Source organism: Emydura macquarii, unplaced genomic scaffold (assembly GCF_026122565.2).
Source record: "Emydura macquarii macquarii isolate MOO-44397 ecotype Brisbane River unplaced genomic scaffold, CSIRO-AGI_Emac_v2 contig_3517, whole genome shotgun sequence".
Classification (NCBI taxonomy): Eukaryota; Metazoa; Chordata; order Testudines; family Chelidae; genus Emydura; species Emydura macquarii.
Genome location: NW_027133654.1, coordinates 6,112,493 through 6,138,679, shown reverse-complemented (window position 1 = coordinate 6,138,679; position 26,187 = coordinate 6,112,493). Strand labels below are relative to the sequence as shown.

Below are 26,187 nucleotides of genomic sequence, written 5' to 3'. Positions count from 1 at the left end.
GCCGCCAGTGTAGACCAGCCCTAAGGTCTATGGTCTTGTGTGGGTCCAAAACTATGTTTATGTACAGGTTGTATGAGAGATCTGTAACTCCCTGCATCTTGTTTACTTAGGGAAGGTACTTTATCACAAGCACTTTTCCTGATCCTCATTAATTTGCAAGGGATTTCAATTTGTGGGTAGAAGTTCAGAAGTTTTCCACATTAGTCTGAGGACCAAATCCTGAATTCAGTTACAATGGTGCAGATCTAGAACACCACCACTGATTTACACTGGGATATCTGAGATTAGACTATGCCTTGTGATGCCCCCTATTTAAATTACTTTTCCATTGCAAATGGGATTATTTAATATTTGGCTTGTACACAACTTCTGTTTCATAAAGAATTATCTATGGGAGCTGCAGCGAGATATAAAATCACCAGTACCCGTCATATCCCACTTGCTGTCTCCACTGGCTACTCCCGCTGGGTCCTGGGTCACTGGAGGAGGACTGGTTGCTCGGTGAACTTCTGTAATGTTGACTAGAATCATTAACAGTGCACTGAGGTATTTATGGAGTTTCAACATCTTTAACTGGACTATTATTTATTTTACAAATAAATTCATTTTTACAATTAAAAATGAGGCATACAGATTGCAGCTTGAGTACTTTAAGTATATTCCTATTGGGATTTCACAGTTATCTGAATTATTTTCTACAATTCCCATCATCTAAGCCTTTTAGAAAATAATGTTTCCCAGTTTGTTATTGGCAGGATATTTCCATTAGTAAAAATATAAATAATAAAAAAAAATTAAAGACACCATGCAACACAAAAGCAGAGGACAGACTAGGTTTGAACAGACTAATGGCCAAATCCCACTCTCCTTACTCATGTAAGTAGCCTCATTTGAACAGATAGGACTACTTGCATGAGTAAGCAAAGCAGGACTTTGCTCAGTTTTGAAAATGGGTAACTCCCACAATAAAAAAAGTGTCTTCCCACCCAGAAACAATTGCTAACATGTCCTATGGTATAACAAAAAGGATGAGGGCTTTGATTACTAATCCAGAAAAATTAGATAGTCAGGACAACTGCCCTTTTAACATTGAACTTTACCAAGAAACACAAGAATGGATTAGCAATGTCATCTAAAGTCACCCAACTTTAAGTGTGGTTAGATAAAATCCATTTTTGAAACGAGATGTAAAATAGGCAAACCATTAACTCAGAACCTCTTTTCCTAAGTACAAGTTTTAAAATGTGCATTACTATTACAAATAGTCTAACTGTGTTTGTTTTAAACAAAACCTAAAAATATTATCAATTATTTCTCCTTAAGTGTATATAGTAATAACTTAGGCTTTTTGGGGAGCAGAAGTTTTCAGAACCAATTCACGACACAAATTACAGATTTTTTTATGCCAATTAGGAGATTTCAGTCATGAGCTATGTTTTGCTTGGAGGTCAGAGAAACTGCATGGTTTAAGAGGAAAGGGCATAAAGGAAGGACAATTCCAAACAATAAAGAAGATATGAATGGGGAAAAAATTCTGTTCCAGAAACAAGTGTGTTTAATTCATTCTCACCAAATAATGTAAAGGGTCAAATACATTTACATACTCTAATTTATTTATTTATTTTTAAGATTTGTTTCAACTAGGATGAACTGCGGGTCACACTGGGTTCACTTTGGCACTTAAATCCCCTTAAATCCAATAGAGGAATGTATGAATGATCGAAAAAGGCTTTAAAAATAACTTCATACCAAGGCCTAAAACCAGAGGTTTACAAGCGAAGCATTTAGGAAAATGACAGGAATTAAATGGAGAGTATATTACCTTGCACCATCTGGCAACTTTCGATCAAAGGAAGTGCTGCGAGGAATGGCTGTCTGAGCCTGCTGAAGAAGCTGCTGGCACTGCAGTCTGTCAGATGTTCCTAGGATTGGAGATGCACGAGAAAGAGGCTGCCCAGCAGGAGTTGGCACCCGATGCCAAGTAGTATTCCTTCTGAAAGGGGTTTTATACTCACACGGGGTGCCTTCGCTGTCGAGTTTATATTCCACCATGGGGATTCGGCATAGTTCTGAACAACCCCTGCAGGATAAATAAAAATGCTGATAAACCTTATTGGAGGGAAAAAAATATGGAAAGCCTTTCTACCATAAAAAGTATGAGTACATTTTTCTTATAAATGCTGAAACATCCTTGCATAGCATTGTCTTTTGCATCCTTCAAAAACCAAGCCACCTATATTGGGGAAAAAAATTAAATTGAAATATCCACTGCTATATGGAAACAAGTGTTCACAATGTCTGTCTTTCAAAGTAAAAAGCAATATAAGATACTCAAAGTTAATCCATGTCTTAAATTCTGTATTATACAAAATAATAAATAAAAACTACAATCTGAAAACAAATGTTACAGTTAAGCACCCAGAAGTCAGGAAATGCTAATGTTACGGTTGGAAGTACAGTTTTAACTCTGTGCCTGTGTGTGTATGCATCCTACTACCAGTCAAATTATATGATTACACACAATTTCTCAACTTATACAATATCATACAAGTTTAAAAATATTTAATGTGCGGTTTTTCCTGCAACCTTATATACTTTTATGTGGTATCTGGCATAACTGATTACTTCTCTGTGCATGCCAGGCATACTCATTTCTATGAAAAGTATGTACTAATCATACTACAGATTAAACAAACAGAGGAGCAGTGAAAATTTGCTTCTACATGTATAGACCTCAGAAGTGTGCAGCCAAAATAACTCAAGTTCACTACCTCATCCATGAATTATTGAACCTATTAAAGGCTTTGTTTTTCTTGAAAAGAAAATGTATATTCATCATTGCTGACTAAAGCAAAACATCTCTCTGAGGGAATTCTAAGAATTTATACAAAAACATTCATGATATCAATCCTGCAAATACCAAAGCACCTGATCAACTTTGTACAAGTGAGTTATACAGTAGAACTTCAGAGTTACGAACATCTCAGGAATGGAGATTGTTCGTAACTCTGAACAAAACGTTATGATTGTTCTTTCAAAAGTTTGCAATTGAACACTGACTTAATTCAGCTTTGAAAACTACTTTGCAGAAGAAAAATGCTACTTTCCCTTTATTTTTTAGTAGTTTACATTTAACACAGTACTGTACTGTACTCTGTGTGTGTATGTCTGTGTCTGCCTGATTGCATACTTCCCGTTCCAAATAAGGTGTGTGGTTGATCGGTCAGTTCTTAACTCTGGTATTCATAACTCTGAGATTCTACTGTACATACAATTTAAGGGGACTGCTCACTGCGTAAAGATACTCAGAGATGCTCAAGCATTAGCAAGATCAAAGACTAACAATAAAAAACACACACTATGTTCATTTTCAGTGTTCCAGCAAGTATATAAAATATTTCCAGATGCTAATGATGTTATCCAAGGTTGCTGAAAAAATAAATTATGGTATAGCAGGTAGCAGCTAATGAATACTTTATCTGCACTGAGTATTTTCCAGCCCAGGATTGCAGGGTCTGAACAGCACTTTCCCTGTAATCATCCCACGTGCTGTGGCACGAACTGAGAGCAGGGGGACTCTCTCTCCTGTGAACTCAATGCTCTGCACCTTTGGTTCTGAGGCAATGAGGAGAAAGCACCCTGATTAGAATGCTGAAGGTTGAGCAACCAAAGGTCTAAAGACAGAGGGCATGTAGAGTGGTGGAAGAAGCTCAGACAAGGACAGGCTGGAAGGACAGCTGAAGCAGAAGGGTCTGTAACCACTTGAGTATGCTAAAATACATCCCAGGATTTCTGTATTTTGGCCTCTCTCAGTGCTATGCCAAGGTGTTCTGAGCCTGGTTGGAAAACTCAAATCCACCTCTGTTGCACTCCTCCAGCCCCCACAACTGCAAATAATAATACCCCCCACACACCATCACTGCTAAGTACTTTTACAAAGGGACCTTCCTAGCTTTCTCTGAAGCAATCTTGTTAATTAGCTCATCCCAGTCTACCTGCCTTGTCTCTAAAGAAATAACTACCAGATCATTTAACCCTTTCTTGTCCCATGAGCCTTCTTAGCTAGTTCTTGATTAATTTTACCTTCCTGAAACTCCTTTCATTAGCTGCTCTGGTTACAGGAAGATAGGAAAAACTCCGCAGAGCTGTTTCTGTGTTAGGGAAAATTGCATCTAAAGACCTTTTGTGAATATCTAAAGAGTTCAATGGGTACCTTAGTTTCCAAGTCATCCTTAAAAATTCGCTTGCAAAAAGTGGTGAGGTGCTCCATCTCATTCTCAGCACTGTCAGATTTTAAATCCCCAGGGTAGCTGCTTGCTAAATTTCAAGCATGCCTCTTTAGGTCTTCTCTGTTGAGACTCTTCAGTTTCTTCCCCGTCAATAAAACAAACCTCTCTCTGAATCTATCCTATTTACACATCCTATCCTCAAACTATGTTAATATTGTATTTAAGAGGGAACTGAAAACTTCATATTCTAGAACTTTTTTGGGATATGATGACCTTCCATCCTTTGCATGTTCACCTAGTATTACTTCCTTCTTCTTTGAGGTGTGTGAATATTCTTAATGTGTCAACCTATAAAACAGCAGCTTCCTTAAATACAATGAACCCAGAAGACCATAACTGTGATAAAGCAACTTGAAGACCACCAAGTAAACCTCCAGCTGTTTGAATGTTAAAATCTGGACTCTGAAATTTTTTATTATAATATTAATTTTTGGTCCGTGTAATAACTAAGGCCCCAAAGTTATGAGTTATTACTAATGAAGAATCGCCCAGGCATCAAGCCTGTTTTAAAAAAAGATAGAACAGAGATGCAAGAATAAAAATTTAAGGTCTAACAGCAAGATTTCTTCAGTCTATTTGAGGAAACTCCGAGTTGATGCAGCTTTTTACGAGAACAAACCTGTCTGTAAACGAGTGAGTGAATGAATTAAAAATTAAATAATATCAAACATTAAGATGTATGATATGATTAGATACAGTAGTGAAAAACAGGGAACATGATGGAATCTAATATTGTAATTAAATGAAGTTAATTTTACAAAATGAAAGTAGGCTATAGAGTGATTCACCTTTGGGCAAATATTGTAAACTTTAATGACATGGTTTACCTGTGAGCTGAGTGAGGTGTGAGAGGAGAATATCTATTACATTGAAAAGTAAGATCCACAAAATGATAATTAGGCTGCACTTTTGTATGGCCCTGAGCGCTGGGCACTGAGGAAGGGACAAGAGCAGATCCTGAATACAGTGGAAATGAAAATGTTAAGAAGGATGCTTGGAGCTACATGGATGGACCATGTATGGAACAAACAAATTAGGGGAGGTACCAATTATAGAAAAGTTGAGGAAATCTATGCTTAACTGGTTTTGGTATGTGGGAAGAATATATAGGAAACAGGGTGTTAAACTTAGAAGTGGAAGGTAAGAGAAGGTTGGAAGAACCAAAACTACATAGAGTGATATCATACAAAAATATCTGATTAGCTGCAGAGTTTCCAAGAAACTGCTTCAAGACTGGAATGGAGAAGGACTTGAAGAGCTGACTACATACAGTTCTTGAAGTGACTTTGCATTGTATAATGGACTGTTAAAACAAGTTGAAAGAGCATCAATGAACATGGAAGAACTTTGCAAAAATTATATTAACTTTAAATTGGAGCTTTCAGCAGCTAGTAGAGTGTTGATGGAGAAACTGCAATTTGAGCAGCACAACTGCAAAGTTGGCCAAGGAATGCACCACGAAGATGCCTACAGAAAGCAATTTGTGGAGGAAGATGCTGACCAGAGCAAAACAGATGGGAGTCCAAGGTATGTCTCAAGATAGTTGTACCAAAGCTATGGCCTAACTTGTGTTACACAAGCTGGCACGAAAAGCTGTGCTGCACAAAAACACTGGAAAATTCCAGTCCCAGTTGCAAGAACTGCCAGTGTGATGTCTTGTTCCATGATTAGATGGTGACAAAGGATGATGCATTTTGGCTGGATGATTCAAATCTTTGGAGAAAGAAGAAAAGGTCACATCTGATTGGTCCGCACCAGCAATTCCAAGAAGAGGAACTAAGTTGGCCCACCCAGCAGAAATAGGATAAAACAGGCCTGTCACCTTCAGCACATTGCTTCCTGAAAGGTGAAGACACATGGAAGGGAGAAGACAAGAGGTCCATGATCAGCAACCTGGAGTCCTCCTGATGACCAAGTACCTATTTCAGTTGCATCAGACGAAGTGGGTTTCTACCCATGAAAGCTTATGCCCAAATAAATTTGTTAATTTTTAAGGTGCCACAGAACTCTCACTGTTTTGCTATTTCAGATAGGAACCTTTAAACTCTCTCTTTTTATTTTCCAGCAATTTGGGTTGCCTGTTAGTGCATTGGGAAAAAACTATAGTCATGTCTGTCCTTTGTTCCACCCATGTTTGCACTGTCAACTCCTGCTGTGAACAATAACTGAGTTGAAAGCTAACAGCTGAGCAAAGATCTAGTGATAAATAACAGACTTTCTCTTGGGTAACAGTTCAAATCAATCAGTTGATCACTTCCTGAAACTGCGTATCTAATTAGTAAGTGTATATGCTTGTGCATGAGATCTAAAGACTGTTACAGAGTTACTGTGTGCCTTTGCTTTGTAAAAGGTTCAAATCAAGATTGTAGTAAAGTAACTTTAAAACTGAACAAGTTACTGTTGTTAACTAAGAACGTAGAACACGTGTGTACTGTAGGTAATGGTTTCATTTTGCCCTTCAAGTTCTAGGTGCATACAGACATAAAATGAGGCCAAATGTGCAAGGTTCTTGAACTGCACTCTAGCTATACTGTCTGCCATTAATGTGAAGTAACGTTTGATAGTTGGGAGTATTAGTCAGATCTTGGGGCTAATATAATTAATTAGAAAATTTGTTAAAAGGATTGTCTACTATAGATCTATAGGGAAGGAGATCTTGGTAAGCTGGCATTGTAAGTAATTGACCAAATTGTTTTGTGATCTATCCTTGGATTGTTTTTCCTCAGTTGTATTAGCAACAATGGAATTAATAACCAATTAGCATAAGGGAACCTACTCTGAGGAAGTCAGTCAAAAAATCTAAACAAAGTGACTTTCCCAAGATAGTGATTGAGTACTATTTGCTATTGTGGTTATATTATTTGATTCTGTAAATCTGAATGGTTATATCAATCAGTTTTCTAGTTTATGTTAGCCAGATCGTAGTCCAATACTATTTTTGCCTTCTTATATCCTGTACTATTAATTGCTGCTGTTAAAGATGTTTAATAAACTCTAGAACATTGATTTCAGCTTTCAAGTCCTTTATGTTTAGTTAAGCAATCAAAATTCAAAGACTCCAAAGAAAGGTGGCACAGACAATCAGTTACGCAGTCGTTTAAGTAAGATTTGTTTTATACCTTATCTTTCTTACATTAAATAGTATATCATATCTCAAACAAAACAAAAATGAAAACTGAAATTTTGTTTCCAAGCTATCAGTTTCTGACTTAAGCTCTGTGGCATGATTGTGTGAAGCCTTGATCTTGCCTAACAGATCAAGAATACTTTCAATCTGATTTTGTAGTGGATGGATTGCCTCTACCCTTCCTGACCATCTTGTCATGCTTTGGCATTTTAATGTACTACTAATATGCTTTTTCAACACATCCTAATGACTAGTAGAAGTGGAAAACAGAATATGCAATCTTTGAACAACTAACAAAAATAGCAAAACTTAGGGAACCGCCATTGCAGCAGTTTCTGCAAGATTCACTGAGTGGGCAGTACATAGATTGAGAGATGTGTATTGATTTACCTGATGAATTCAATTTTGAACATCTTTGCATGCTGCAGTCACATTACCTCCATTGTTATAGTTTTGTCCTCTGCAATAATTCATACCTAAACCATCTTTTTTCAGCTTCTCTGAAATAATCTCCTTAATACCTTTCCCCGTTTTGGTGTGGGTAGCAATGATATCTATAAAACTCTCAGCAAAGTTCACTCCATTTTTCAGAACCTTGTGATACCTTACCACCTGAAACATTTGTTCCATTCAGAAGAAGTCTGGAGTGGAATCAAACACAATAAATGGCTGTTTAGCTTTCCTAACCTTGTCAAAAATAGTCTGTCAAACTTTTTTTTGTGATCCTACTGATACATTTATTTTCATAACAGGTCAGCTTTGTGGTACTAGCTTTAATAGCTTCCACATGATCTCTCAACACACTATCTAGCAAGCAATTCAAGTAAACCCAGAAACCTACCATTACGAGGATTACAATTTCTCATCTGAACCTCTCAAAGCTAAATATACCTCTCACCTAAGTACAGCATAATATCCAAGGAACAAGGCAAAATATTGCTCCACATGTCTCTCTGCGCCTGATAGGTTTGCATACCTTTGTCAAGTGTGTGACCCTTTTCCAACCGTTCTGCAAGTTCCATCCAGCATGTGACTGCCTCCATATGTTCCTTTAAACATTTTTGTGGGCATACTCTCTCACTAAGGTGGAAAATGTTTATGAACCCAATTTTACAAAGGAAGATGAAGAATGTGGCTGGAAAAGCAAACAAGTAAAACAGAACAAGGAGGCAAGAGTGAAACTGTGCATCAGCCAAATCAATGGCTTAACTCCCTATTAGATGTCTTGACAAAAAACCAAAACTCCACCGAAACCAAAATGGAAACAGATTGCTGGCACGTAAAATTAAAAAGTTGTAGAGCAGTTTTTAAACTAAGGGTTGGGGGAAGAGGAAGGCTGACGTGCTGAGGAGCACGTGATTCAGACAGAAGCATCCCTAAGGAGAGGACCTATAAATGGAGATTCTCTATATCTTAGTGAGGAGAGAATGGAAGATGATAAAATATGGCTAAAATCTGATGAGAAACAGTCAAATGAAAAAGAGTCCCATTCAATTACATCACAGACAGTAATTGTCTGCAATGGCAGACGACTAAAAAGTGACAATTTTTTATGTGCTTATATACAAATGTTAGAAGTCTAAATACTAAGATGGGTGAACTTGAGTGCCTCATATTAAATGAGGATATTGATATAATAGGCATCACAGAAATTTGATGGAATGAGGATAATCAATGGGACACAGTTATACCAGAGTACAAAATATATCTGAAGGATAGAATAGGTCGTACTGATGGGGGAATAACACTACATGTGAAAGAAAGTGTAGAGTAAATGAAGTACAAATCTTAAATGAACCAAACTGTACCATAGAATCGCTATGAATAGCAGGGTGGATAAAAATCAATGATTTTTTTTTTTAATTTTAAAAATCAGGTTTTTTTTATTTAAAAAAAAAAAAAAAAATCAATAAAATACTAAATTTCTCTCTTGTTTAAACAATAACAGTTACAATTAAATCTCATCACAAACATGCTAAACCTACACTTACAGTCTCATAAACGTCTCATACAGTCTCATAGATGAAAAGATTGCTCGGTCCATTTATGCCACAAATTCTCCTTTTCGCATTGTTAACAACAAACACTTAATTGACATGGTTGAGTCCTTACGACCAGGCTACACTCCACCTGGTAGAGCACACATTGTGGAAGGTTGCCAGATACAGTGTATGAGAAGGAACTTGAACAGTGTGCAAGAAATATTGAGAGGCAATTTGCCAGTTTAAGCCTTGATGGGTGGAGCCAATGTTCACAATGATCCAGTAATATGTGCCTGTGTGACAACAGAAGATAGGGTTGCATATCTTTCAGAAACAATAAATACATCGGGAAATGTCCACACAACAGAATATTTAAAAAAACTGGCAGTGAAAGCTGTAATAAACTGTGAATAAAAAATTCAACTGTCATGTGTGCAGTTTTGTCACAGACAATGCTGCAAACATGGCAATGAGAAGATACTTAGAAGAAGAAATTGAAGGATGCTCCTTAACAACATATGGCTGCGGTGCCCAGTTAAAGCATCTTTTAGCCAAAGACTTAAGTACATCTTTTCCAGGAATAAAAGAAAATGTTGTTGAAGTTGCAAAATACTTCCGTAACAACTATTTTGCTTCAGCTTCACTGAAGAGAGCAGGATTAAAGAGGAATGTAGAGGATATGTTCAGTATACTGAAGCCTATATCCACAGCGTTAAACAAACTTCAGAAAAATTATTGCTGCATTGCTGATGCTGTCGAAATTTAGAAGGCACTTCAAGAGACATTGAAGAAAGAAATACCGTACCAGAAATTAAACTGCAGGCAATAAAGAAGCAAATGGATCAAACACTAACTCCACCTCATTTTTTTGCGAACATTCTCGATCCCAGATATAAAGGTAGATGCCTAACTTCCGAAGAAGATGCTGCTGCCATGGCATGGGCATCTCAAAATCACTCCTCAGTTATGCCAGTCATAATAAATTTCAGGGCTGGAGTGGAACCATACGTGTTTACTGATGATGTTTTGAACAAAGTCACTGCCCTGAACTGGTGGAAATCATTAGCCAGGCACCTTGAAACAGAGTTCCTTCAGTTGCTAAGCCAACTTTTCACAGCAGTAGCTTCTTCTGCAGGCACAGAGAGAATATTTTCATCATTTGGTATTATTCACTCAAAGCTAATAAATCAACTGGGAGTTGAAAAAGCACAAAAACTCGTATTTCTGTTTCAGTCTATGAATAAAAATGACAATGGGAGTGGGGAAGATGAGAGCTAGTTGTAGAAGTTTTAAGGACAGCATACGTTTAGTGTTGTGATGACTTGTCTGTTAGAGTTAATAAAATAAACTCTTTTTTAAAAAAATTTTTTAAAGGACAGCCATCAGCTGGCAACTCAGGAGACTGCTGCAATTGCAAATGTGAAATATTTATATAACATTTAAGATTTAGTTTAATAAAATGTAAGTGCTATTGTGTTTCTGTGTGTGATTTAGTTCTTACCATTCCTAATGTACTGCTGCTGCATCTGCAGCTTGACACAGGTAATGAATATTATGTACTATTTCCTAAATGAATAAAAATCAAGTTGTCCAAAAAATTACACAATGTATACCCTCCTAGATCTTGTAAAATGCTGTACTGAGTTGTAAATTAACATGTTTTAGTGATCAGATTTACACCATTGTTTAAGAAATATGTGAAGACGTATTGGTGGGAAACTTGATTTAAAACAATGATTTTCTCTTGGTGGTTTAAATCATGATTTAAATCAATCCACCCTGTTGGAAGACAGGATACTGGGTTAGATGAACCAGTGCTCTGGTGCACTATAGCCATTCTTATATTCCTCTCCGCCCCCTAGAAGTTTGAATTATCTTGAGTTTTTCTTTAAGATTTGATCAGCACTTTGGATATGTTTGGTAACTAAGGCTTAGAACAATGTCAAATCTCAAAGTCAATATGAAAGTAGGCTTCTTTTGGAAAGAAAGGACATATCAAATTTAATTTTTAGGGATTTTCACTGATGGTGTGTGGGGTTGCATTCCAAACCTACATACTATTAGCACTTCTAGTCAAAGTAATAGCCCAAACAGAGTGTTAATTTTGAAGAGAAAACAAATCAATAGAAGCAATCTTTTGTAAAGGATTTTGTAAGCTATTTAAAGAATATAGAAAAATCATTACAGCTGCTAACAAACATTCGAAGTACAGCAGAGAGAAACATTTGTGCAAAGTGAATTCTAAGCTGACTGTGATACAGGTTGGCTGCGCAAGGTAAAACACTTTTCTCCTGACCCTGGATACTCTCATTACCAAGACAGATAATTTCATAATGCTACAGAAAGTTACCAAGGAATACACAAGCCAGGGACTTAGCAAAAACCAGAAGTTCATAAATCTTTATATAATGGAGATTTTCCCCGCACTAAATTACCATGAAGCACTTTGAAAATTTATCACACAAGACTTTTTCCACTGAAGCAAGCAGAAGTAACTCCATGTGCATTACTAGAAACTACAGCTAAAACGCTCCTGCGTGATAGTGGGATAATCAACTATTTAGTCACAGACTTACAGAATACAAAGAAACAAAAAGCAAATTATCAGACTTCTCTCTTCTCTTCCCCCACTATAAAATGCCTACTAACCATGCTAAACACAGATACTGAAGTTGAACACAGACTGATTTTTAATACAGAGTAAGACAGTCATTTATAAGCTTCATTATATGGGTGGTAATATAACAGAACAACCATCCCAACCCCACACACACTTTCTCGATCTTCACATTATTGCTTCATCAAAAAGGATGAGCCAAGTGTGTTTCATTTAGCAAGAACCAACTGTAGAAGTAATAATATGACTGCTAGGGATGCTGTTCATTAAACAAACTAGGTCTCTAATGCATTACTACATACCATACCTTCAGCAACTCACAAGCTATTTGCAGCTGTAAGAAGTTTCAGTACGGGTCATTTGCTTTTAGTAATCATTTCACCGTATAAGCATATTGTATTTATCTACTGAAAAAAAATAGATCCTTTGAAATAAAGGCTCATTTCCAAAGGAAGTAATGTGTTAATTCTTTTAAGCATGGTTGTTAAAACAAGGAAAATAACATGTTATGTTGTAATACCAGTAATAGCACATAACACTCTTTCAAAATGTAACAATGGACACTTCAAATTGAGCAAAATTCCAAGTTGCAAGATACAGAACAACAACAAAAAGTTTTCATTCAAATTACATAATTCTCCCTCCCAGAATTCAGACATATCAAGAAGTTAGTTAGTTACATGATAGGGCAGTGCAAGTGAAAAGAGAAACTAGTCCAAATTAGAAACTTATATATTTCTTCCTCTGGTTTACAGAAATAGGTAACAGAGCTTTTGAAAAAAATGTGGAAACCTTAGTTAGGTATAATAGCATAAGCTATTTCTTTCACTGTAATACATAACTTTATAAAAATCAAATTCCTGCTTGATCTAACTGTATTCTATGTGATACTCCTTGCATATTCATTTCAATGAAGAAATATCCAAAAAGAAAAAAATTGGCTTCAAAATAAAGCAGCTTTAACATTTGAAACAAAGCAGTTATGAATGGTGTGGAGAAAGTGAATAAAGAAGTGTTATTTACCCTTTCACATAACACAAGAACCAGGAGTCACCCAATTAAATTAATAGGCAGCAGGTTTAAAATAAACATAAGGAATTAGAATTTAGCTAAGTTCATGGAAGATCGGTCCATCAATGGCTATTAGTCAAGATGGTCAAAGACACAACCCCATGCTCTGGGTGTTCCTAAAACTCTAACTGCCAAAAAGCCACGACTGGATGACAGGACATGGATCATAAGATATTGTCATGTTCTTTGTTCATTCTATCTGAAGCATCTAGCATCGGCCACTGTCAGAAGATAGGATACTTGGGGAGAGGGACTGTTGGTCTGAACCAGTTTGGCCATCTTTATGGTCTTACATTTCCTTAGGGTTTGTTCCTTCTGTTGCCTCTGAAAAGTCTAGTACTCTCAGATTACAAGTCTCATATTTTCAAGCATTTCAGTCTTGTAGCATTGGCCATAATTAAAACTATATTAAGTGTTGGTACTTTCAAGTTCAATTTGTACAAACAAAACGGTCAGTTAACGTTTCAGAGTTTCACATTTTTCTGTTTTAACCTTCAGTGTAGTCAGTCAAGCACAATGGCCACCAGTATGAGATTACAAGTTCTTAGTAGCCTAAAGGACTGATTTTAAAAGGAATTTTCTCCCTGAACATAAATCTCAGGAACTCACAGACTGACATCACAACTATAAAAAATAGAGAAAATCATTACACAATTCTTAAATTAATTGGCAGAGAGCTTTAGAAAAATTCTTAAAGGAAAAAAAAAAAACTAGCCTTGTAAGAGTTTCAGCAGGGTTAGATCAAACAAAACTCTAAAACAAATATTTCAAAATTGGCTGCAGCTGAGTACAGCAGCAGCAGCTATAAATCCCCAAAGTCACTCCAACCTGTTAACTAGTCCACAGAGCAGTCACTGGAAACTACTGCTGATTAAATCTTTCTGGCATAGTCGCTGCTCTTATTATATTATTCTGTTCCTGGTCCATCTGAATGCAGTTTATTTGTTTTGAATTTGTTTGTTCTCAGCTTTTAAGACACCATTTTATAGTAGTCATGGAAGTTCACAGTTTAAAAGGGACTTAGCACTAGGAAGAACCATTGATTTGGCTTGGCTGATTAAAGCAGGTGGTATCATCTTTAAGCACTATTGTGATAATGTCAAGTAATGCAAGTTAGAATTCAGTTAATTATTTTACTGTTTGACAAAGCATGCATAGTTCTTAGAATTGCTATGACAACATTAGGCACACTGACAACAGCAGAGAAGCAAGGCACAAAATCTTCTTAAAGACAGACTTCTATTGAAGCAAACTTGAAATATGAATATTTATATAAAAACTAATGTATTGTCTAGCATGTTCTTACACTCTACTGGAACCAGAGGTGTTTATGTTTTAAAAAGCAGCTTCTCCTGTGTGTTGCCATGCAAATATTTGTGATATCCCAATTTGTGCATTATGACTTAATAGCTGAAGTGAACAAGATTGTAAGTGTTCTGTCAATTACAGTCGATAACAAGTTTTACTTTTGCAAACTAGCAAATTTAGGCTCTGATCCTGTGATTGATTTTACAGGCAGACTCCTGCTCTCAAGTGGAGCACAAGTGTGTGTGTGTGTGGGGGAGGGGGGGTAGGGACGGGACAACACGACAACGGGGGACAATGACGACATGACACAACATGCAATGTTCTACTAGTAGGAATGGGGACATAATAAGAAAAGATGGAAAACATTATTGCGGGAGTACGTTGACAGTTTGAGTCTGATATGTTGCATTTGATGATTCCCCCCTCCTCACCCATACAACAACCATCTTTAAATGTTTGCAAGATTCCAAGTCATCTCTCTTTGTGCTGGGAAGAATTATGTTGCAAATGATCTTGTATTAAAAATAAAAACTCAGTTAGTGATTCAGTGTTAATATACCAGATGTATTCAGACTTATAAGGTGTAATTAAAAAAATATAAAGGGGGGAGACTGAAGGCTATGTCTCAGATAAGCTATCAACTCTATTTAAAAACAAATTAAAACAGTTAAGGTCTTGATTAAATCTTTCATAACTTCTATTCATGTTTTCCCACGGGGACTTTGGAAACACCATTGCACACTTTAAACTCTTGTTTTCATTTGAAGAGTATAATTCTCAAACCACTACATGGCACTCATATTCAATATGTGTAAACTCACTCCAGAATCTGATCCCAACATGAGGCCCGTGCTAATAAGCATCCTCCAACCCCCCACAAAGAGGACGTCCTTATTGCTCTTTATTCCTAAAACGCAGCAGTTGTAAGTGAAAACTGCTTCCTTTTCAAGCTGGGGAAGAATCAGCTGAATATCTCAATAACTGGAAAAGAAGCTTTAATAAAATGCTAGGTAGTTGTTCTATGAAACAAATGCATTTTTCTTAGTTAAGATTAGATGTGTATTCTTCTCATTCAGAGCAAAATTTTTAATTGAACTCTGATTCTAGTAGAAATGTAACAGTTAATGGATATCAAGTTTATTGATAGTTAATCTGAGATAAATTTAAGTTACATTTAATGGTAGAATTCAAAACCTCTGGTTTTCTTTGTATTTAATTACACATTCATAAAATGTAATTTAAACTACAGTGCTTTCATGAGAAATGAGAACAAAGTACAAGAAGATAAAAATAGGGCAGTCACAAGTCCAAGGCAAACTCATTACTTCTGCAGTGCAATGATTAATACTCACCCCGATACATATACAAGAACTTTATTTCATGAAGTATCATGCATTGGAAGAAAACATTTTTTCCTGTTTTTTCCTTCTGGTAGGGTTTTTTGTTTTTTTTAAATGAGTGCGCAAAATTACAGGACACAATAGAAGGTTAAATGAAATAATGCAAAAAATGTGTGTGAAGCATCTCCCTGTTTCTCCACCATCCTACCCCAGGACATGTAAGCCTGAATAAAGCAAAGGTTTGATTATGTCCCACAATGGAAAGAAACTCCTCTTGACGGGAGATGCATTTTCAGTGCCCCTTGCTGGTACGTAAGCTACTGATGCCACAACGTTAGTTCCGAGAAAGGCTTGGCAATAAAAGACATTTCCCACAGTGAGGAAAGTGTACCTCTCTTAACTTGTGCTCAGTTGAGTACATCAGAGACAGCTCCACACTAGTGGCTTGTACAGGCTGCCCAAGGCAAGATAATGGAATCTGTTGTCAACTACACATGAACTGGATCCACTTGGAACATATTTTGTTTGCTGTTATCTTTACATATTTTGGGGGGCCTGTTTCTCATCTAGTTCAAATAACTACACTCCTAAATTCAAAAAGATCTTCTGGAAGTTCCTGAGGTGTAGCTAAGACCAACTCACAAACAGCTCCAGGAGTGAGCAGAAGAGGCTCCTACAGCCTGATCTGATGAATGATTCATTCCAGGGATAGAAATTTTTGTTGAATCTGACTGGTTCCTGCCCCCACCAATGACTTCTACTGAAAGGAAATGAGATTTAAAACACTTTCATCACTATATCCAGACACCAAAATTGGCTTTTGACTTTGTCATCACAAAAGGAGATTGCTGAAACAAGATGACCATGTTCTGATGAGCTACAACTCTAAACAAGATATGACAAATATCTTCCCTTCAGGATAATTACTGCCACTATTATACCAGGAATATCCTTGGGGCAGCAGTCAAAACAATTGAAATGATCAGGTACTGGAAGTAGGTCTGAACCATCCTGAAATGCAGGAATCAGGCTTTGTAGATATGCATCTTTCTTGCAGATTAATTCCAGAAAGTCTTCAGGGAATAGTTCTAGAAGAGATTAATACATGGTTTCCATCCTGAACTTCTGACACCCTACAAACTGGTTCAGCCACTTTATTTCCAGCACCAGTCTTGTGCCTATTGAGTTTTTGGAAACTATGAATAATTTTAAATAAACCACCTGGAACTCAGGAGTAGTTGGGACATTGCAAATAGGTCTAATCACATGGTATGTGCAAAAGTGTCCAGGCAATTCCCAAACAATGAAAAACTCCTTAAAGAAAATGATCTATGAAAAGTCATCTGCTCACTGTCTAAGCTAAAAGGTACCCCACTATCATTGCCAAACACTTTTAAAGAACATCCAGAAAATCTAGCACCGTGTCATTAATTGAGTCATGATTGCTGACAAAAAATATTCAGTTGCTTCATAATGACTCCTAGGCGACCTGGAATTACTCTACATTATCTGAGATTCCACTTCCATGCATGCTCTCCAAATATAGACAGCCTAAGTGGTAGGGCTCAACAGGGCTGCAGTTAGTTCATAAAGACAATTTCCTCAATCATGTGAGCCCAGGTACCTTTGGGAGAGACACTGGCTTCTAATGGAATGGATGAGTATGCTATCATGGGCTACATATATATTTGAGCTGGGAGGTGTGATTTCCAGCTTGTGCAGACATACCCACTCTAGCTCTTCTGGAGCTAGCACAGGTATGTCTATATGAGCTAGGAATCTCACCTCCCAACTCAAATGTAGACATACTGTAAGTGGGGTCAACCAAAGAGGAGGTTAAGCAAGCATGCTGCATTACTCTGGTTAATGTATAATGCTCATTAATTGGCCTGTGTAAGGACTTTTCACATCCACAGTCTCCCAAAAAGCATTAATTGTCAGAAGAGGCTTTGCCTTGGTTTGCATGTATGCCTGAAACGATACTGGCCCATAGCAGTTCTTTACATAGCTACTGTTGTGCCTGAGGCTGTGGGTATCACACAAGAAACAAAAGGAAATGAGGATGGCAGCCCTGAAGCTAGTACACTCATGGCCTTGAGAAAAATCCTTGGGGAAAGCATTCCTCTCATTTCCACTTATTTTAAGAGAGATTAGGAAAAACTGGAGAAAGGTTTTTTTGTTTTGTTTTGTTTTTAACTGCCTTGAATAGTGACAGCTTGCCTTTTTTCAAGGAGGCTGAAGGATAAAGAGAAGAAGACATGGCCTAGCTGACTAGAGGTAGACAAAATTAAAGAATCTTATTCACTATCCATCAGGTGGGGAGGGAGGGGAAAGAGCAAGATAGGGGGTGGGGGTAATGGCAAACTGATTGTATATTATTTCGAAGAGCACTTAGAGTAAACCTTCATCTATGCTCCCTGAAGCAAGGACTAGCTTATCGTGGAACTCTAGCACAGGGAGCATTTATTAGGGATTTGCCACTGGAGGTTGTCTCCAGGTTTCCACCCAAGATTCCTGGAAATCATCCAAGATGTGTGCATGTAAACGCCCTTGGTCTCCAGGGAGATTCTTAAGATCACACCATATTAGACGATGCTTAAGGGAGATAATGAGCTGAGTACTCCTGAACTATTGCATTTAAATTTATCATATAGCAAAGGGGGTAGGCACCTAAACTGCTGGCTGCAGATGAAGAACTGCTCACTACTGTAACTGCTGGTGCAACCTTTGTGTTACTTTCCCCATGTCTTGTCTGTCTATTCTTTTCAATTATCAATTTGGGAAAGAGTGGGTACTCAGCAATTTCTGAACACCAGATCCCTCAAATTGCTCCCAAAATCACTAGTTACACTGTTAAAAATCCTGGGACTTTCATTTCAGTTGGATCAGAACTGGGCCCAATGAACTGAAAAGGCAGGAATGAAGATTCCCATTTCTTTTGTAATTTCAATTTTGATTGTATATGTTTTTACTTTAATAAAGCACTGATGCTTTACACGTTTTACAGCTAGGTTGTAAATTTAAAAGTAATCTTCAATTTATTTTTAAGTACCCAGTTCTGAAAGATGTAAAGGATGTACATTTCGGTTCCCCAAGAGATGCTTTGAAGTTTTCTTTCCAGTTCAGTAGTACTCAGCTAGAACTCTAACTTATAGATAGAGCAGGTACCATGCATCTTTTAGTGTATTATACTGAATTTTGACTTCATAATTTTAACTGAAAAAATGTATCAAATGATATAAAAATTGCTCATACACAATACATGATTTACCAAGCACTATAAAAATATACATTTTATCTTAAATATAATAGATCAGCTCATTAGGCTCATACTTTGTAAACAGCTTGGAATGTGCACTACACAAGACAGTGAAAATTCATATTCAGAAGCAGATGGAGAGAAAAGCTGAGCTAAGCAGAGACTTAATTGCAAATTATATGCAAGTGGGGAAAACTGGGATGTCTCGCACTCTCTCTCTCTCTCAGACATACAGACACAGATCCCAACACTTGGAGATGCAGGTAAAGGAACTTTTGTGTCATTTATCCAGACAATAATTGCTTGGAGAACACACACACCAGCATTTGTGCACAGCTGCCAATAAATCCACGTTGTATTGCAATGTAAAATTTTATGGATGATTTTCAGAAAAAAGAAAGAAAAACAGAAGATTTAAGTAGGAGACAAGCAGGTAATTCAATTTACTGAAGCATACTTCTAATTCAGACTCGTTAACCAAACTCATGGTGCGTAGGTAAAGAATGAGTGAAGTAAGATCAGATTTCTGTGAAGTTTGGAATCTAAATTGTCAGCTGATGTACTTTTATTCAAGCGGTGACAGGAAGGCAAAACTCTTCTGGCCAAGAACAGCACCCAAATCAAAAAGAGGCACTGGCAGACACTGCTCCCCACCCAGAGAAAGAATGATACAGTCATCTTTTATTATGCTTTTTTCCCAAGCATGCACCCATTTATTTCATGTTACAACAAGATTTTAGTTTTAGCTAATGATTTGACTGATATGATTCAACAGTTAATGTGAATGACTTAGAGCAGATATTTACAGAGAATGGGAAAGAGGCTGTGGCACGATCCCATACACATCTCGCATCCAATATTTCTCTGTTTTGTGAAAATCACAGATTAAAATAAAGATCTCTTATCTTAATAGTCAGAAGTCAAAGAAACCTCAAAGGAAATAAGAGTATATTTTTCAGGCAAAGATTCCCAATTTGCAAAACTAATATTAAAATATAATAAAACTGTCTCCTGAGGAAGAGAAGCCACAATCAATTTTAAAAATAGTTCAGTCATGCTGCACTTTAGTTTATTTCTTATCCTTTCAAGTTTTATGAAGTCAATTTCCCATTAAATTGCTTACAGGATCACATTTTATCTTTTATTACATGGTAATAGCTCTTTTTTTCCTGAATTACTTTGATTGCCACAATCCCATTATCACCAAATATGACACACAATATCCATTTCCTAAGGGCCTTTACCAAAGACAGCACTTGTTAAAAAAAAGCCAAATAATAAACATCAGTAAAGAAAAGACAGTTGCAAGTGTCACATTTAGGACTACTGCTCATTACCTTCTCGGTGATCCATCCTCATGTGGCTGAATAATCACCACCTTTACTGTCACCGACGTGCGTAAAAGGTCAATCATTTGTTCATGAGTCAAGGTTGCCACAGCCACTTTACAGATCTCAACTAGACGGCTCCCTTGCCTTAGGCCTGCTTTCCATGCAAAACCAAATGGCTCCACATCTGCTACTATCCCTTCGAAGTTAACGTGGAATCCAAGCTGGCCCAACCCGTTCCTCCGCAGGGTCATTTCCGTTGTTTCACATCCTCTGGTGACTATCTAAAGGAGTATCAGATTGTTATGCTATTGTCTTTGTGGACTTGTTTTTTTGAAAAAATGAAGGATCTGTTTTCTGATAGCATAAAGCTATGTTTGATTTCATGTGCAGTACCCTTAATATACTAATAGGTGACTAACAATCATTTTGTTATTTATGGTTGATTAGAGGGTTCCGCATAGAGCAAAATACATGAAGATCTTCAGAGTCCTAAAATTTGACTTCCCTGGAGCAACCAGTTGTCCTATGTCAAATTTTTACTTCTTTTCAACGCAAAGACATTTACATTTAACTGAATGCTTAGCAGCTGTCTTAGTTTCAAAACAAGGCAAGCAAAATGAAAACCTGTCAATTACTTCATTCTTTGTTGGCTGATTGACTGCAGGTGTGTGATGGGTTCTCTCTTCAGGACAATGAACTTCAGTGTGCAGATTTTAATAAATCTAACTAACTAAAGGTAAAGGGTGTCTGGGTGTTTAGAACGTTCTCCATTAAAAGTCAACATTTACCACCTATGTTAGTGTTGCAGAGGTAGGGAATACTGGACTCCTTATCTCTCTAAAAATTCAGCTTTCAAATTAATTTTTAAACAGAAATATTCGTACAGTAAAAAAGGGGCGGGGAGGAGGAGGGGGAAGAAAAATGCGAGAAAGGAAACAAGAGGAGAGGAGAGAAGCGAGCTTTTAAAACAAAAAAGTTTTGTTTTAAACTACTCAATATAGGGACTAATCCTTTGTAAACAGTATGGGAGTTGAGAAAAAGAGGGACGGCACAGTTCAATAGAACATCCATATGAAGTACTTGAGGGTTATTCAATTTAACTTGCTGATAACTGTTTTTAAGGACTTGTCTACACCGTCCTGCAGTTCCAAAGACAGAGGTGCAAATAGCACAGTGCACCACAGTGATGCAATGTGACTTCCTCAAGTAGAGGCTGCAGTCACACACGACAGGTATTCTAAGCATCCTCAACAGTCATGAACGTTTACCATCAGGCCTTTATTTTATACATCAGTTTAATGCTGGCCAAATCATAGCTTGTACTTCAGCACTATTAATCTCCACAAATGTAGGTCTAGTGATCACCCCCCCCATGGAAGCCTCAATTTAATATAAAAAAGGCCGATGTCACTAAACTCATATAATTTAAGGCTCAAGGTCAAAGTCAAACTGGAATGAGAGCAGTGATATATCAATATTTTATACCATGTGGCCCCTATCAGTCCATTAGTACACATTTGTAATAGCTATAGGTCAAAACATTTTTGACATTGGGCACACAGAATGCCTGAACTCCGACTGTCTTGACTGAGATTGTATCAGCTCTTATAGTGTTAACTGATATAACTGTCTTCATTTTCCTCCATTCACTCAAGATGGAAACTCAGATCTCCAGTTCATCCATGCAAAATAAGCAGTATATTCTACACTTTATTTAGAGGTTTTTCCCGGTTTACATTCAAAAGGGTATTCTTTAATTTTTTTAAATTACGATATTTTTATTGAAGGGTGTACTCTGACTCCTAGACCACAGGGCTGGGAACCAAAAACTCAAATTTTAATCCTGGCTTTGAGACTAAAACCATATGTAGCCTTGGACAAGTCAATTAAATTATCTGTAGCAGATTAATCACCCATAAAAGAAGGATGATAATGCTTATCTATTCCACACGGTGTTGTGAGGAATAATGTTTGTAAAACTCTTTAAAGTTGGAAAATGAAATACAAGTCTAAATATAAGAAATTTTGAATTCTTTCACAAAGAATAATAGACATGATTACTTCTGAATAAAAACTTTGGTAGATCAACTTAAAAATTGGACTTACTTCTAGTCTTTGAACAACTTCTCTGATGTCATCAGAACAATTATCAATTGCAGACAGAAGAACACATTCACCTCTTTCATAAAAGATTTTGATACTCATTAATCCTGATGTCCATCCAATGACATCTCTGCAGGAGCAGTTAAACACAACGTTTTTGGATTCCTTTTCAATCAACATGATAAATTCATTGGAGACTCCAAGGAGACATTCAATGTCTGCAGACTGGCCAAAGTCTCGTGCTATGACATTCCACATAATTGCTCCAACACTAAATAAATGAGCGTCCTTTCTTGGTTTCATTTTCTCCTTTTTCTTTGCACCTAGAGTAATAAAACTGAACTTCACTGAAGTATCCACTGTAGCTGTAGTAACAAAATTTTCTGCCAGATCTTTCAGATATTCTTGTCGCGTCCTGGTGGCCATGGCTCGGAATTTTTCTGACTTGTGAGCTGCATTTTCAGCATTAATAACTTTGGCTAAAAGGAAGTCCCTAAAGACTGCTGATTTTGGGAAAGTTACTCCTTTGGGGATTGGTGGACCAAATGGAGGTACATCTTTTGATCTTGAAACTCCAACACTAGAAATAAAAAGGAAGAATAAAATGGATAACTATTATCCTGATATTCAGTAGATCCAGCAAAACCTCATTAAAGGCTATGACCTATATAACCCATTGAGACAAATGAGTTTCAGTGTACAAATTGAGACTGATGAAATTTTAGAAATTAGGAGGCTGTGTATCTGAAACATATAGAAAACCTGTTATATTTGCATACATCTACAGATCAAACAAAATGGATTAAACAAAACTGACTGTACAGTCTTATAAAACAAAGCTATTTAAGACTAATTATATGAATTAATAAAAGTCACAAAGTCCAGGTTTACCAAGCTGGAACATTTCAAGAAGGACTGTTTCTTCTTCCTTTCAATAGGATAAATACAAAATGCTTCCTAGGGGTATTATTATTTAGATGGATCCTTAATTTTAAGGAGCTTTAAAATTGAATTTTCTTAAGGAAAATGTGTTTTATATTTACTTTTCCACTCTGTTACTCCACTTCTGACAAACTGAACCAACTCCTTCCTGAGGGCCAAATTCCTCCCCCTCCAGTTACCCCCCATACCATCGCATTGACTTTGATAGGATAGTACAGATATAATTGAGGGCAGAATTTGAAATACAGGGTATATCTGGCACATTTGACCAAATCCTCCCATGCTTGAATAAAAATGTTAGAGGAAGAAAAAAAGTCTGCAGAAAGCCAACTTCCAACCTTCACATTTTCTGTTGCATGCTCCTGATGGAGTGGTCTGAGGCCACATGCAACAGAGAAGGGAAATGCCTTAAAACTAAAGAATATTCAGTTTAACACTGATTTCAGTCCTGAGCCAGCTCATGAAACTAGCAGAAAGAGAGAGAAAAGAACTAGTACCATGTACAGGTCTATGATGGGAGTGCTCAGGGATTTTTTGTTTGTTTGTTTGTTGGGCGGGGAGTGTCCCTAGCCCAAGTGATCGGATTTTAAGACACCTGAAACCCGCATTTTAGAATGAGGGCAGTGAGATTTTGGGTAGATGCTTTGAAATGAAAAGGGTTTTCATTAATATATAATCACAGGCACAACTGACATTTATCTGAAAGGATCTCAAAGTAGTCTGTAAACTATATAAAGGGACCACTTAAAGCATAATTGAAATCCAGTTACGTTTGGGATCACACCCGGTAGCTATTCAGTTAAATACATTGCCAATGATTTATATTTGTATTAATAATCTTCTAAAGTGGCTTAAGTCTACCCTAAAAAGAAAGTTAATAATAAAAAACAAATTATTTCCATCACTATACTTTCAAGTCTTATTTTTAAAACCCAACTTCCCTTTATATGCCCACAATTAAGCGAAACAAATATCTACAGATTTTCAATTGTGCCTACAAAGCTGTACCCACAATTACGTATGGACACAAACAGAGCAGCTGACTTTTAAAAATAAACCCCTAAAATTGAAGAGAACTGCAGCAAAAATTAAGAAAACACACATACACAACTTCTTCAGGAAATATAATGTTGCTAGAAAAAGATGCTTTTTGGACTCAAAATAGCAAATAAGTTTCTACTCACCTATAGCACACATTTTCAGTGCAAGGATTATGCACTTTGACTATGACAAACACATGTTGAAAGTGAGAACGGATATTTTTTGGAGTAAAAGGAAGTGCTCCGGGCTCTTGGAAGACAATGGTAACAATATCATTTCCTATGTGTCTTTTCCTTAGAAGCTACACACAAAAAATATGCATTTAAAACAGTTAGTTACGAAATTATGTGTTTTCTTCACATTGGCAAAAAAATTGACCGTTTAATTTTAAAAATGAAAGTCACTTCAGCAAGTGGAGAGACATTCTTCTAATGCAGTATTCTCTGTCTAACCTGAACTGCAGGAAAGTGGGATGCATGGGAAAGAGGAATGGGAAAGAAACTGGGCTAAGTTCACATGTTTACTAGTATCTGATTTGATTCCTCTTTTCCTATTCCAGCCAATTTTCATCTCCTCTATATTAATGTATTTGTGTAGTAATATGAAAGGTGCATTACACCATCTGACATTTATCACTCTCCAACATTTGTATGTTGTCTGTCCTTTTCTACAGTAAAGAAACTTGTTTTCATATTTGAAACACAATATTATTCATCTTTTCTCAGGAAACCCTTCCTCTCCCAAGTTGTATTTATATTTTATATTAGATTATGACCTTAAGCATTTTTTAAAAAAAGTTTCCTAGTAAACTCTCAGCACAAAAATTCTAGCTATCTTAAAGTTAGTGATGCAGCAGTGGAGACAAATACCAATGTACTACAGGTGCAAATTTACTGATAAAAACCTCATTATGGTAAGTAATTCTTTGTTGTCAATTTATTTTTGATAGAGATATAGTATGGGATTAATTTTACAGGTAATATAATCTTTTTTGTTACTGAAAATCTAATAGCCATGTAATTAGAAAAATAAGTGTCTAGTGGAGGAGAAGGCCTCTATTCTCAAAAAATAATTTATTTAGACTTTTGTGGCTACAGAATGAAATTATGGATATTATTGTAAGAGTTGTGCCTCTCTAACGTTTGATTTTGATTTTTTTAAAAGAACTTTTTTTTTTTTTTAACAGCTGCTGATGCTATTATGTAGATAGTGCTACAACAGCACATGCTGTAGGTGAAGATGTATTATCAGCCAAAAGTCTGCAGAGCTTGCACTGTGGACTAGTGACTTGGATTCTTAAGGTTGAAGTAACACTAAAGAGCCAAAATACTACTGAAAGAAATGTAAGAAAACAAATTTAATCGACAACTACATGATATAGGGCAATGATAGGGTTATTTATCAACCTGTTTTAAAAAGAAATGATCATTTTGCTGTTTAGAATAATTGCTTGTCTTTGGTTAGTTATGTGAAAAGCCAATATTGCAACTATCATGTAAAATAGGCAATGCTATCTTATTGTTTATGTATAAATGTCATCTTTATGACATTGTGCCTCTCGATACTGAGGGCCAGAACCGTACACTCTGAAAGCCAACAAGAATGGATGTAAATGCAATTCTGAAGCATTGACAAAAATATGCTACTTCAAATGCACTTAAAACATCAGTAGCAATGTAAAGAAAAAAAGATTAAACTGAGAACTTAGAAAGATTTGCCAAATATTAATTTTTGTTCTAATAAATACCATTTCTTATTTCTTAAATGGGTGAAGCCA

General features: G+C 36.6%; 1 protein-coding gene across 10 annotated transcripts in view; it reads right to left on the bottom strand.

Annotated features, from left to right (window-relative positions):
- SIPA1L2 (signal induced proliferation associated 1 like 2) overlaps positions 1 to 26,187 on the bottom strand; it is a 215,484-nt gene that overhangs the window by 45,138 nt on the left and 144,159 nt on the right. For 9 of the 10 annotated variants that reach the window (XM_067535855.1, XM_067535856.1, XM_067535858.1 and 6 more), the window contains 5 exons: positions 24,554 to 24,711; positions 22,431 to 23,007; positions 20,331 to 20,605; positions 1,823 to 2,080; positions 426 to 509 (listed from right to left, as the gene is read on the bottom strand). In XM_067535855.1, the coding sequence (XP_067391956.1) occupies positions 426 to 509; positions 1,823 to 2,080; positions 20,331 to 20,605; positions 22,431 to 23,007; positions 24,554 to 24,711 (1,352 nt within the window). The remainder of the gene's footprint in view (positions 1 to 425; positions 510 to 1,822; positions 2,081 to 20,330; positions 20,606 to 22,430; positions 23,008 to 24,553; positions 24,712 to 26,187) is intronic. The other variant, XM_067535863.1, reaches the window with a different exon arrangement.